We start from the raw sequence: 13,944 nt of genomic DNA, 5'->3' as shown, positions 1-13,944 counted from the left end.
CCGTGATGGGCACTCTCAAAAATCGGTGTGAAGCCCACGGGTTGGACGGAGCCAGGAGGCATGAGGTTCAGCTTTGGCAATGTCACTCATATTGGTTGTATGTCCCTGAGCAGCTACTTTCTACTTCTCTGGACCTGGATTTCCTAAACTGTAGGAACACGACTTCCTGCCTTAACACCCTGTTGCTGCTATAGTTTTTTTAGAAACTTACTATCTGTGCACTCTGCTGGTATCAGAATGTAAGGCCTGGGGTCACTGATCTTTCATGGTTTCAGTCTTACCTCCTCAGGGCTCCAACTGTTTCACACATTAGCACTCAGAAAGACAGTTTGATTTGTTATCTAACAGTCCTGCCATCCGACTCCACAGAGCTTTAGTGGACACTCTGGGCCTTACCAGATTAAGTTGCGTCCAAGCCTGACCTGTGGGTATAATGTCAGAACACCATGGTACCAGATACAGGATGCACAGTAGGTCTTCATTAAATATTTAGTGAATGAATAAGCGAGTGAGTGAATATCTAAGAAGCACACACATGAAGAAATATGACAGAAGTGTGGCGAAAAGGCAAAAGATGGTTAAACCTCTGCTAAAAAGGATCATTTTGGAAAAGGTCTTTTTTTTTTTTTGAGGAAGAGTATTGTTCTGCTACCCAGGTTGGAGTGCAGTGGAGCAATCTGGGCTCACTGCAGCCTCTGTCTCCTGGGCTCAGTGTTAGTCTCACTTCAGCCTCCCGAGGAGCTGGGACTACAGGCGTGCGCCATCATGCCCAATTAGTTTTTGTATTTTTAGTGGAAACAAAATTTCACCGTGTTGCCCAGGCTGGTCTCAAACTCCTGGACTCAAATAATTCTCCCTCCTCAGCCTCCCAAAGTGCTGGGATTACAGCATGAGCCACCATGCCCAGCCGAAAAGCGTGGGTTTTGGATTGCTGTTTGCCAAGTTGCTGGGTGATAACCTCTTTAAGAATCTAAATGTTTTCCAGTTGAATTTTCTCATGTGTAAATCATTCTTTTTTTAAAAAAAATATATTACTTAAAACCTTAATTACTAACTTATTTTAATTTTTAAAAAATGTTTTCCATTTTTATTATATGTGCTGCAGAAGCAAGCACTCCTTTCTGAGTTTTTAATATTGATAAAACATAGATGTATATCTTTTTAGTATTTTTAATTGACAAATAAAAATTGTATACTTTTTATTGTGTACAATATATTGTTTTGAAATGTGTAAATGTAAATCTTTCCTAAAGGCAACATTGGGTTTTTTTTGTTGTTGTTGTTGTTTTTTTTTTTTTTGAGACAGTTTTGCTCTTGTTGCCCAGGCTGGAGTGCAACGGAGCGATCTCGGCTCACCGCAACCTCCGCCTCCTGGGTTCAAGCAATTCTCCTGTCTCAGCCTCCCAAGTAGCTGGGATTACAGGCTTGCACCACCATGCCTGGCTAATTTGATAGTTTTAGTAGAGATGGGATTTCTCTATGTTGGTTAGGCTGGTCTTAAACTCCCGACCTCAGGTGATCCACCCACCTCAGCCTCCCAAAGTGTTGGGATTACAGGCGTGAGCCACTGTGCCCGGCAACATTGACATTTTTATTGTGACAAAATCTATATAACATAAAATATACCATTTTAACTATTTTTGAGTATACAGTCCAGTGGTATTAAGCACATTCACATTATTGTGCAACCATCACCACCTTCAGTCTTCAGAACTTCTTCATCACCCCAAACTGAAACTCTATACCCATTAAACAATAAGTCCCCAGCTCCCCTTCCTGCATCTCCTAGCAGCCAGCCACCAATCTACTTTTTGTCTATGAATTTGATTATTCTAGGTGCCTCATATAAGTGGAATCATAGAATATTCGTCCTTTTGTAACCAGCTTATATTGCTTGACGTAATGTTTTCAAGGTTCATTCAGTTGTAGGACGGGTAAGAATTTCCTTTTTAAGGCTGGATAATATTCCATTGTATCTATACATCGTCCTTCGTTTATCCACTCCTCCTTTGACAGACCCCTGGGTTGCTTCCACCTTTTGGCTCTTGTTTATTAATACTGCTGTGAACTTGGGTGTGTATACCCAGAAGTGGAATTGCTGGATCATGTGGTTAATTCTATATTTAACTTTTTGAGGAACGGCCATGCTGTTTTCCATGGTAGCGGAATGATGGGTTTTGTTTTTGTTTTTGTTTTTTTTTTTTTTTTTTTTTTTTTTTGAGACGGAGTTTCGCTCTTGTTACCCAGGCTGGAGTGCAATGGCGCGATCTCGGCTCACCGCAACCTCCGCCTCCTGGGTTCAGGCAATTCTCCTGCCTCAGCCTCCCGAGTAGCTGGGATTACAGGCACGTGCCACCATGCCCAGCTAATTTTTTGTATTTTTTTAGTAGAGACGGGGTTTCACCATGTTGACCAGGATGGTCTCGATCTCTCGACCTCGTGATCCACCCGCCTCGGCCTCCCAAAGTGCTGGGATTACAGGCTTGAGCCACCGCGCCCGGCCGGAATGATGGGTTTTAAGACAGTTGACTGCCGGGCACGGTGGCTCACGCCTGTAATTCCAGCACTTCGGGAGGTCGAGGTGGGTGGATCACCTGAGGTTAGGAGTTTGAAACCAGCCTGGCCAACATCGTGAAACCCTGTCTGTACTAAAAAATACAAAAACAAATAGCAAGGTGTGGTGGCAGATGCCTGTAGTCCCAGCTACTCAGGAGGCTGAGGTGGAGAATCACTTGAACCCAGGAGGCGGAGGTTGCAGTGAGCTGAGATTGCACCACTGCACTCTAGCCTGGGTGACAAAGTAAGACTATCTCAAAAAAAAAAAAAAAAAAAAAAAAGAGAGAGAGAGAGGCTGTTGGCTAAAGATCATTCACCTTTCCCTGATAATGTAATGGAGTGATTCCCAAAGACCCCAGACTATGGGCCCTTCACGTTCTGTGCTTGTCTGTCTGTCTGTGGCTGGTGTTTTATTGCCAGGCCTGTTTTTCCTCCACTGAAGCTCTTGGCTTGTTTCCTGGCACTCAGTTATGTCCTGCACAGGTGAGGTTGTTGATGAGTTTCAGGTAGATGAACAGAAACTGCACACACCTAACAATATCCTCCCTCTCTTCACATAGCAGTGAGTTACAGAGACAGTGCCAAGGGTCAGTGACATAGCAAGGTGATGTAGCCAGCCCTGCATGCTGCAGCCCTCTCTCCATGGATTCTGTCTGCAGGTGTTCTGCTCATACTCTGGGCATGAAGCAAGCTTCAGCCATCAATTACCTGGGAGGGCACATTGTGAATTCTTTCTTTTTTTTTTTAATTTTTTTTTTTTTTTTGAGACGGAGTTTTGCTCTTGTTACCCAGGCTGGAGTGCAATGGCGCAATCTCGGCTCACCACAACCTCCGCCTCCTGGGTTCAGGCAATTCTCCTGCCTCAGCCTCCTGAGTAGCTTGGATTACAGGCATGTGCCATCATGCCCAGCTACTTTTTTGTATTTTTAGTAGAGACGGGGTTTCACCATGTTGACCAGGATGGTCTCGATCTCTTGACCTTGTGATCCACCCGCCTCGGCCTCCCAAAGTGCTGGGATTACAGGCTTGAGCCACCGCGCCTGGCCTTTTTTTTTTTTTAATTTTTTAAAGACGGAATCTTGTTCTGTCACCCAAGCTGGAGTACAGTGGTGTGATCTTGGCTCACTGCAACCTCCATCTCCTGCGTTCAGGTGATCCCTCATACCTCAGCTTCCTGAGTAGCTGGGACTACAGATGTGTACCACCATGCCCAGCTAATTTTTGTATTGTTAGTAAAGGCGGTATTTCACCATGTTGGCCAGGCTGGTCTTGAACTCCTGACCTCAAGTAATCCACCCACATTGGCCTCCCAAACTGCTGGGCTTACAGGCATGAGCCACTGCACCCAGCCGGATTCTTTAACAGATCCTTTGAGGGGTCCCTCAGGTCTGGGTTCCACTCACATCTGTTTTTACTAGCAGTGGGTCTTGATCAAGTGGTTAACCTCACTAAACCCCAATTCCTCAGCTTTGAAATATGTATAACAATTACACATATCTTACAAGGTCAAATGAAGTCATGTTTGTAAAGTGGGTGGCACAGCATCTGGCATTTGGCAGGGTTTAAGAAGTGATAGCAGCTATGATTATCATCACTAAAGTTACTATCAGACTGCCACTAATAGTGAGAAAAATAAAGATGTCATGGTTCCTGCTCGTGGAACTCAGTCTAGTGAAAGAAACAGACTTTGACGTATCACAGATACAAAACACACTACATAAGCATTGTGATGAATGCTGTGAAAGAGAGGTCCTGTAGAAAGAACTGACTTCATCTGGGAGGTCACACAGGATGACAAAATGACGTTGAGCTGAACATGATGGAAAATAGAGGGGTTAGCCTGGGCTAAGAATGAGCCACTCAAGCAAGAGGGTGACATCATATCTTCAAGTGATTTGTGGATGTGAGCTTCCTCAAAGAATTTTTGGGGAGATACATGGTAAAAATAAAACGTATTCATTACTTTAGATGATTTTAGATTATTTCCCCTATATCAGTTATGGTGCTTTTTGATCACACAAAACAGGAAATCCAATTAATGGTATCTTAAGTCAGAAGGACATTTACTTTACTTTTTGTTTTTGTTTTTGAGATGGAGTGTCGCCTTATCACCCAGCCTGGAGTGTAGTGGCGCGATCTCAGCTCACTGCAAACTCCACCTCCCGAGTTCAAGCAATTTTCCTGCTGCAGCCTCCGAGTAGCTGGGATTATGGGTGCCTGGCTAATTTTTGTATTTTTAGTAGAGACAGGGTTTCACCATGTTGGCTGTTATGGTCTCTGTCTCTTGACCTCATGATTTGCCCGCTTCGGCCTCCCAGAGTGCTAGGATTATAGGCGTGAGCCACTGCACCTGGCTACTTTTTACCCAACAAGTCCAAGGGTGGCTGTCCTATTGGATGGCTTGGTGACTCAGTGATATTATCAAGAACCCAGATTCTTTCTGTCTGTCTATTCTGCCAAAGCATGTTGCATTTTCGTCTTCATGCTTGTCACCTCGTGGTCACAAGATGGTTGCTGCGGCTCCCAGCATTATATCCTCACACTGCTAGATTTGAAGGCAAAAAGGACAGATGACAGAGAAAAGCATTTCTCTTCATACACCTTTGTCTTTTTATTTATTTATTTATTTATTTATTTATTTATTTTATTTTATTTTTTTATGGAGTCTTGCTCTGTTTCCCCGGGCTGGAGTACAGTGGCACAATCTCGGCTCACTGCAACCTCCGCCTCCTGGGTTCAAGCAATTCTCGTGCCTCAGCCTCTCAAGTAGCTGGGATTGAAGGCATGTGCCACTGTGTCCTGCTAATTTTGTTTTGTTTTTAGTAAAGTTGGGGTTTTGCCATGTTGGCCAGGCTAGTCTCAAACTCCTGGCCTCAAGTGATCTTCCCACCTGGCCTTTCCAAGTGCTGAGATTGCAGGCGTGAGCCACTGTGCCTGACTGCCTTTGTCTTTTCAGGAAGAAAAGAGGTCTCCCAGTAAACTTCTTATGTCTCATTGGCTAGAACTAGGGCATATTCCCACCCCTTGACCAATGATTGACAAAGAAGAACATGGTTGCCACGCTGGCTTAGACCAGCCATGATTCATACTTGGGGGTCATGAGATAATGGTTATTGGCAAGACAACCAACAGTGTCTGCCACATGCCCAGAAAAAGAACAATGCTGTGCAGTTAAACTGATCCAGGCCAGCCAAGGAGGTCGGTGGTGACCTTTTCCCGAAACACCAGTCTCATAAAGGCTCCCCAACAGGCTCATTTTGTGCCCTTTTCCAGTCTCCGTCTCCCTGGAGCCTGCTATGTGTGGGGTCCTATGGCTTTAGCATTTTCTACCAGGAAAGGAATTGCTTATTGGCTGCTGGTTATGACGCAGTTTTTCCATCTGCTGGCAGAAACACAGCGTGGATAGAGTGACCTTACGGTCGGACAGGACCGCAGTAGCCTGGGGCAGCATCAGAGATGCGCCTCCTGCAGTCCCATGATACGATGCCAGCGTGATCTCAACAGAGCAAGGCGACGCATCTGGACCCTTCATGAAACTGCTAACTCCTGCCTCCCTAAGTAGCTGGATATTTTGCAAGATCACCTTTTGTTTATTCTGCCTCGGGCCGCTTGATGTCACTGTCAGATGTCACTGTAGACAGAAGCTGTCTACATGCTTTGTGCTCTAGTGATCAGGTTAACTTGAGAGAGACACTGGATTTCCTTCACTTTTCCATCTTTCTTTCTTTTTTTTTTCCTTTTCTTTATCATCATGCGCATAGAGAGCTTTTCCATCTTTCTTGGAAGGAGGTCAGCTGGGGAGTGTGGCCTTCGCTCTAGTTCTCAGCTCTTTGGCCATTGACTCAGTTCAGTTCAGCTCAACTGAGCCTCGGCTTGCTCTTTGTGCATCAAAGGGGGAAAATGCTGGAGAATCCACAGGTATACTTGAGGTACCAGGTTCTCTTAAACAAACTCCCGGGGAGCAGGAGCTGTTGTCTCTGTCCTATAGAGCACCTGGTTTCCTGAAGATTTCGTGAAGTTTGCCTGCCTTTCCACCTCTACTGCAAACTCTTCTTCAAGCCATAACCTTGGCCTTGTCACCTCCACCAACATTCTCACCTCCAGTCACCTGTTCAGAGCCTTCACTGCTCCATCCTGGGGCTTGCAAGACCCTGCACGACCAGCCGTGCTCAGCTGGGCCAGCTCCCTCTGCCCCCCCAGCCTCATCTCTCTCCTCACACTCCAGCCATACTCAGCTTCTCACAGCTCCCCAGGCGTGCCCCTCGCCCTCGTCCCCGGGCACTCACGTTCCCTGTCCCCTCGTCCCCGGGCACTCGCGTTCGCTGTCCCCTCGTCCCCGGGCACTTGTGTTCCCTGTCCCCTCGTCCCCGGGCACTTGTGTTCCCTGTCCCCTCGTCCCCGGGCACTTGTGTTCCCTGTCCCCTTGTCCCCGGGCACTTGTGTTCCCTGTCCTCAAGTCCTCACGTTCTCGTCCCTGGGGCCTCCTCTCCTCTGGGAAGACCCCTCAACCCAGGACTCGGGGAGGCCCCTGCTCTATGCTCTGCCTTGTCTTATGGCTGCCATTCCCTTGTCTGCCTCCTTACCAGAGCCTGAACACCTCAAGGCAGGCCTCCGTCTTAGTCGCCATTGCATCCCCGCATCTAGCTCAGGGCCTGACACTTGGTTCGTGGATAAATGAATGAATGATCTGTCCCAGCTCACCTCGGCAGCCAGCACCCACCAGCCCTCTCCAAGGGGGCTCATGGGAGCCGCAAGCGGCTGCCCTCAGCCCTGGGAGAAGCCCCGAGTCTGAAGGAGGGTCTGCCCTTCTTCCCCTCAGGGATCAACTACTGCGCGCTGAACAAACCCGGCTGTGAGCACGAGTGTGTCAACACGGAGGAGGGTTACTACTGCCGCTGCCGCCGAGGCTACACCCTGGACCCCAACGGCAAAACCTGCAGCCGTGAGTGTACCCTAGGGGCGGGGTGCTGACGGAGGGTGGGGTCCATTCACAGGCACCAGGCGGGCTCACTAGCAACAGGTCATGTCTGGAGCCCCCTGGGGTTTCCTGATGGTCTGTCAGGTGCAGCCTTCCTTACCTTTAGCTTCCTCAATGGGACTATTAATACTATCAACTGCCCATCCCAACAGGTTGGGTTGCAAGGATTAAAAGAATGAATAGGGGCTGGGTGTGGTGGCTCATGCCTGTAATCCCAGCACTTTGAGAAGCCGAAGCAGGTAGATCACTTGAGGTCAGGAGTTCAAGAACAGACTGGCCAACATGATGAAACCCTGACTCTACTAAAAATACGAAAAATTAGCTGGGCGTGATGGCGGGCGCCTGTAATCCCAGCTACTCGGGAGGCTGAGGCAGGAGAAATGCTTGAACCTGGGAGGCGGAGGTTTCAGTGAACTGAGATCACGCCACTGCACTCCAGTCTAGGCAATAGAGTGAGACTCCACCTCAAAAAAAAGAATTAATAGGAGTAAAACTACTTAGAACAGTGCTGCTAGGCATAAGCACTCAGTAAGTGTTAACTAGTATTAGTATTTGCTGTTGAGAGCATTTCCTAGGTCAGACAGGCTTGATTTCAAATCCAGCCTCTTCCCCCTACTAGATGTGTGTGACCTTGGGCAAGTCATTTACCTTCTCCATGCTTCGATTTCCCATCTGTGACAAAAAGCGAAACTAATGGTTGGATTGATCCCACAGGGTTCTTACAGGGAGAAATAGGAGCCATTTTGCTATTTTAGCCCGATGCCTGAAATAGGGTAAACTCCTAGTCAAGGGGAACAGTTCCTATGGTGGAGCCTGTGAGAGTGGCCAGTGCTTGGCCCCAGATTGGGACAACAGGCCGGAGGGAACAGATCTTGGAAAGCAAGCTACAGAGGCTGATCTGAGGGCAGAGGCAAGAAACACGGGACTTTCTGCGAAGGCTTGTCTCCATTTTCTTGTGTCGGAGCCCAGCGAAGCTCCACTTGGTGATGTAAATGTGTAGGAACTTGCAGGCTCTGCCAGCTGGGCGGCTCCATGGTTTCTCATGAGGCGCCGTCCCCACGGGTCCTGGCCAGCAGGGTGGGAGTGCCTGAGTGTGGCTGTAGAGCCTGTGCCCTTGGTATGTGGGAGGGGGGCCCATCTCCGTGACATGGCCCGTGCAGAAGGGGCCCTTTGTGTGCCTTTCCACTCAGCAACCCCACATCTGACCCCCTTGGAGACAGAGCTAGATTGTGAGCGAGGACAGTGCAGCTGTTGAGCGCTGGGCTCCACACTGCCCACAGGGAAGTTGCCCAGATGAAATATGAGTTCCAGGGCAGTCCTCAGGAAAGCGTGGCCCCTCCAGTGTCCAGAGAGAACAAAGGAACAAAGTGCCTCAGTGAAGTCTCACTCTGCTGCCCGGGTTGGAGTGCAGTGGCGCAACTTTGGCTCACTGCAACCTCCGTCTCCCAGGTTCAAGTGATTCTCCTGCCTCAGCCTCCTGCTGGGGTTACAGGCACGTGCTACCATGCCCAGCTAAAATTTTGTATTTTTAGTAGAGATGGGGTTTCACCATGTTAGCCAGGATGGTCTTGATCTCCCGACCTCGGTGATCCACCCACCTCAGCCTCCCAAAGTGCTAGAATTACAGGCCTGAGCCACCGAGTCCGGCCTCAGTTAAGGCTTTATAAGGACTGATCTCAGAGGCCAAAGGGCTTTTGAACTGGAAAGGTGGTACCAAAGTCAGCGCCTGCTGTCTGTCACCTCTGCATGTCTCTGAGTGCAATGAGAGGCCAGCAGGGAGCAGGGTTCCCATTCAACAGGAGATGCTGTGGTGACCATGGATCTGTGCATATCCTGCCTGTTTCCTGGAGTGTCAGGTCTGCCAGTTGATGGCCCTGGCAGTTTTCCCAGGCAGGTGGGCCTGACCTGGCCGAGCCCATGCAGGTCACCAGGGACATGGCCTGACTGCTCCTCCCAGCATGCCTCTGGAGTCCAGAAGAGCTCTAAGGACGGACCACAAGAGATTGGGGCTCTCCATTCTCTCTGGCATCTAGTCAACCCTAAGCAAGCATAAACCAGGCCATTTCTGTCTTGCAGTTCGTGGAGAAAGCCACTGGGTTCTGCTTTCCCTGAGGGATCAGGGAGCCCAGGCCATAAAAACAGCAAGCCCTTCTGAGGCACTCAGTCTGTGCTGGCAATGCCCTGAGCACGTTCCACGTATAAACTCACTGCATCCTCACAGCTGCCCTACTAGGCGCCCACATTCCTGTCCCTATTTAAAGAAGGGGAAACTGTGGCACAAAGGGATTAAGTCACTGTCCTGGGGTCCTGTACTAGTAAATGGCAATGCCAGGATGTGAACACAGGTATGTAGCTCCCAAGATCCAGCAAGTGTTTGCAGGAGGTGCATCCACCTTCTGGAATGTTCCAGAAGGTGCCAGTCCCAGGCTCTGCGGGAGTCAAGAGGCCCACTTGGCAGCCCTGCACCCTAAGGCCTCCAGTGTCTGTCCAGTCTCTGGAGGTGCATTTTCTCCAGAAGGGAAGCCTGGGAGGCAGCCTTCAGGGCTGTTAGTGGCTGTGTGTTCATTAGCCTTCGGTGCTTGCTGCCCGGAGGACCAGCTGTGCAGTGTCCCGATGCCAGGATGGGCCACACATGCAGGCCCAGGCTTTGGTTTGTTTTTTGAATCTGGATGTCCCGATGATGGGGGTAAAAAAAAAAAAAAAACAGTCGAAATTGATTTCACTGGGAAGGATAATTCTTTTTCATTTTCAGTGAGAAATGAAACGATACAACTAATTATTACTCAGCACTAATTGATAATAATAGTGTGTTCATTAAGTGGTTGCTGTATGCTAGCTACTGTTCTGAGCACTTTGCATGAATCAACTCCTCTTATTCTCACCCTATTCCTATAAGAAAGCAACCATCTTCATCCGCATTTGCAGGCCATGGGACTGCTCGGCGTCCATAGCTAGGAAGTGGAAGAGGTGCCATGTGAGCCCAGGTAGTTGGATGCCAGAACCTGCATTCTAAGCCCTGCTCTATCAGCTGTGTGGTTTTGACCTTGACCTTCCCGAGCCTCACTTTCCTCTCTGTGAAATGGGAATTGCACCTGCTCTCAGAGGCACCCTGAGACTATAGGTTCTGTGTGCCATGGCTCTGGCAGAGTGCCACTGTCATCAACGGGGATAGCATTTCCCAGCCGTTGGGGTTGTACACTTTACTCTTCAAACAAAGAAATGGGAAAAAAGGCTGGGCATGGTGTCGAGCACCTGTAATCCCAGCTACTGGGGGCTGAAGCAGGAGAATCGCTTGCACCCAGAAGGCAGATGTTGCAGTGCGCCGAGATCTCACCACTGCACTCCAGCCTGGGTGAAAAGGGAAAGAAAACCAACAAGCCAGGCTGATTTTCTAGAGGGGCCAGGGACGTAGGGTAGAATGACAGCTTCCTCGTGGCTCGTTACGTCTCTGGTTTTGTTTTTCTTTTTTTTCTCTCTCTCTCTTTTCCGGTTTTGTTTTTCAATCTCGGTTGCCGGTGAGGTGTTGCTCCCTTGGCTCCCCTATGCTTTCGTGTGTGTGACAAATGCAGGAGTGGACCACTGTGCACAGCAGGACCATGGCTGTGAGCAACTGTGTCTGAACACAGAGGAGTCCTTCGTCTGCCAGTGCTCAGAAGGCTTCCTCATCAACGAGGACCTCAAGACCTGCTCCCGTGAGTCCCTCCACACTCCTCTCCTCCTGGGGCAAAGTTTGTACCAGGAGTGAAACCTATGTGACTGCAGAGGGCACAGGTCATGCTTGGGCATCCCTCCCCTTCCCCTTGCTCTGCTCCAGGAGATAGTGGGGATGTCCACTGGGAATGCATGCCTTCAAGGTGAGCTTGATGGTCACTTGATCCCATCACCATAGCCCAGAGGTCTCACTGATGGAGGACTGCCTGGCTTTTGGTTTTTGCAGGGGTGGATTACTGCCTGCTGAGTGACCATGGTTGTGAATACTCCTGCGTCAACACAGACAGATCCTTTGCTTGTCAGTGTCCTGACAGACACGTGCTCCGCAGTGATGGGAAGACGTGTGCAAGTAAGTGAAGGACAAGTGGGACCGTGGGTGCGGGTGTGGGTGCGCTGCCCACGCACATGCGTGTGTGTGCCTGTGTGTCCTGTCTCCAGGCTTTGCTGGGCCCCAGTGAATGTGTGTGACAGCATCTCTCAGCCATTGAGCCTTGGTGTCTGCTTCTCCCCCTCCCCTCAAACTTCCCTCATCCGCTGAAGCAGCTTTTTGCTGTTTCCACAGCCCACCTCCCTGTCATTCTGAAGCTGGGCAGAGCCCTAGTCCTCAGCTCTCTCTGTTCTACCCCAGCCAGCTAGTATGGCCCATGAGTAATAATAATGTGGACCCCTCACTGACTGCTGGCTGCGTGCTGGGCACTGTGCTAAGCACACATGCTGTTGCATTCAAGGGACAGATGAGGAAACTGCAGCTTAGATTAAGAGCCTAAGGTCACCAGCTAGCAAGTGGTGGGTTCAGATTCTGCTGGGTGTGATTCCAAAGTCAGTCCTGGGAGAAGAGGAGCCTCCTGAGAAAGCCTTTGCCCTGCTTTCTGATCCCAGTGACCTCACAGCACATGGTGAGGCTGGCAATGATAGATCCTGGGTACACATTTCCTTGCAGCTGGTCTCAACTCCTGTCTCCGTTAAAAAAAACAAACAAACAAACAAAAAAAAAACGCTTCCAGATCTCCTTCTCTCCTTCACTGAAGAATGCTGCTGTGTTTGTTGTCCTGCAACTCTGTTTCCAAGTGGACCAAGATAAAGAATTAAAATATAGTCATTTTGAGAGAAGGGATCAGAAATGGAAGAAAAGGACCATAATTTACCTTCCCCAGCCTGCTGGTCTCTCTAGTTATAGGGCCAGGCTCCCTGAGCACTGGTACAATTGTAGGCACAACCTAATTTATCCACCTTTTAATATCATCCATTCATCTAGACAGATGAGCTGGCTGCACAGCTGGGTGTGCCTCTCTATGCTGCCTGTGAGAAAGTATTTCCAGTTTGGGACAGATTCTTGAATCTTAGCAAACGGGTTATCCATGTTATAGCTTTTGGTGGCTCCCGGCCCAGCTGCCTCCCAGACTGCTGCTGCAGCCAGCTCAGGGAGGGGCTGGGCGCAGGGGATGCAGAAAGGGTGTGTGGAATCGCATGGACGTTGACTGCATGCCAAAGCCAGATGCAAGGGGCTTGCTGGTTTGATTCGCCACCATTTTAGATTATTCATGTCCTTCTGTCCACCTCATTCCTGTGATAATCAAGAACTGACTATAAGATGGTTGCAGGGTTGGGCATGGAGGCTCATGCCTGTAATCCCAGCACTTTGGGAAGCCAAGGCAGGCAGATCACCTGAGGTTGGGAGTTCAAGACCAGCCTGACCACATGGTGAAACCCTGTCTCTACTGAAAATACAAAATTAGCTAGGCATGGTGGCACATGCATGTAATCCCAGCCACCTGGAAAACTGAAGCAGGAGAATCGCTTGAACCAGGGAGGCAGAGGTTGTGGTGAGCCATCAAGCCATTGCACACCAACCTGGGCAACAAGAGCAAAACTCCATTTCAACAACAGCAAAAAAAAAAAAAGCTGGCTGCAGGACCTCTAAGAAATTCTCATGAGCCCTTCTAAACAAATGCAGCCCCATCTCCTTCGAATCGTGTGCCCCTTTCTCTCCCCTGCCCAGGTCCACATCTGGGTTATGACTCAGTCAGTTTTAAGTGTTGCCCATTTTCTCATTTAAAGTGGGTTTCTAACCAATGGCACAGTGGAACCATCTACATGAGTAAATGTCCAACAATGCAATGAATAGTGAATTTTGTTATTTATATATGGTTGTGCCTAGATGAGAACTTGTGAGATAATCAGATAAGTTAAAATTGTCCTCAGGAACCGTACATGAGAGGTGCGTTTAGCCCACCAGCTGATACATATGCATTGAGCTATTCCCCTAATTGAAGACTTTCTGCCTGCCCCAGAATGATTCATTCTGACTATCCTGTCCTGTAATAATGGGCTAGGTTTTCAGTGTGGCCACAGCTAACTGGAGGTTGGGATGTATGTTCCCCAGCTCTACTCCAGATGACAAAGAGCCAGATGGCATGACTGTACCTTTTTGGTAAAGCCTGTTGGGGATCAGCCAGGCCTGGCTCAGCAGATTAGTGTCCTTGGTTTTTATAGAGGCAGCCTTCACTTAGAGCTTTGACAGTAAGTGGTCTTAAGAATGTGCCACTCGGCCCGGTGCAGTGGCTCACGCCTGTAATCCCAGCACTTTGGGAGGCCAAGGCAGGCGGATCATGAGGTCAAGAGATCAAGACCATCCTGGCTGGCCGGGCGCGGTGGCTCAAGCCTGTAATCCCAGCACTTTGGGAGGCCGAGGCGGGTGG

At 49.1% G+C, this 13,944-nt stretch overlaps 1 protein-coding gene across 4 annotated transcripts in view; it reads left to right on the top strand.

The window, feature by feature from the left end:
• The window catches only part of MATN2 (matrilin 2), a 181,357-nt gene that overhangs the window by 134,094 nt on the left and 33,319 nt on the right, over nucleotides 1-13,944 (top strand). For all 4 annotated transcript variants that reach the window (XM_074386823.1, XM_074386822.1, XM_039464420.2 and 1 more), the window contains exons 8-10: nucleotides 7,376-7,498; nucleotides 11,104-11,226; nucleotides 11,472-11,594. In XM_074386823.1, the coding sequence (XP_074242924.1) occupies nucleotides 7,376-7,498; nucleotides 11,104-11,226; nucleotides 11,472-11,594 (369 nt within the window). The remainder of the gene's footprint in view (nucleotides 1-7,375; nucleotides 7,499-11,103; nucleotides 11,227-11,471; nucleotides 11,595-13,944) is intronic.

The sequence above is a fragment of the Saimiri boliviensis genome, chromosome 15 (genome assembly GCF_048565385.1).
Source record: "Saimiri boliviensis isolate mSaiBol1 chromosome 15, mSaiBol1.pri, whole genome shotgun sequence".
Classification (NCBI taxonomy): domain Eukaryota; kingdom Metazoa; phylum Chordata; class Mammalia; order Primates; family Cebidae; genus Saimiri; species Saimiri boliviensis.
The sequence above is the reverse complement of the archived record's forward strand: the minus strand, read 5'-3'. Positions and strand labels throughout refer to the sequence as shown.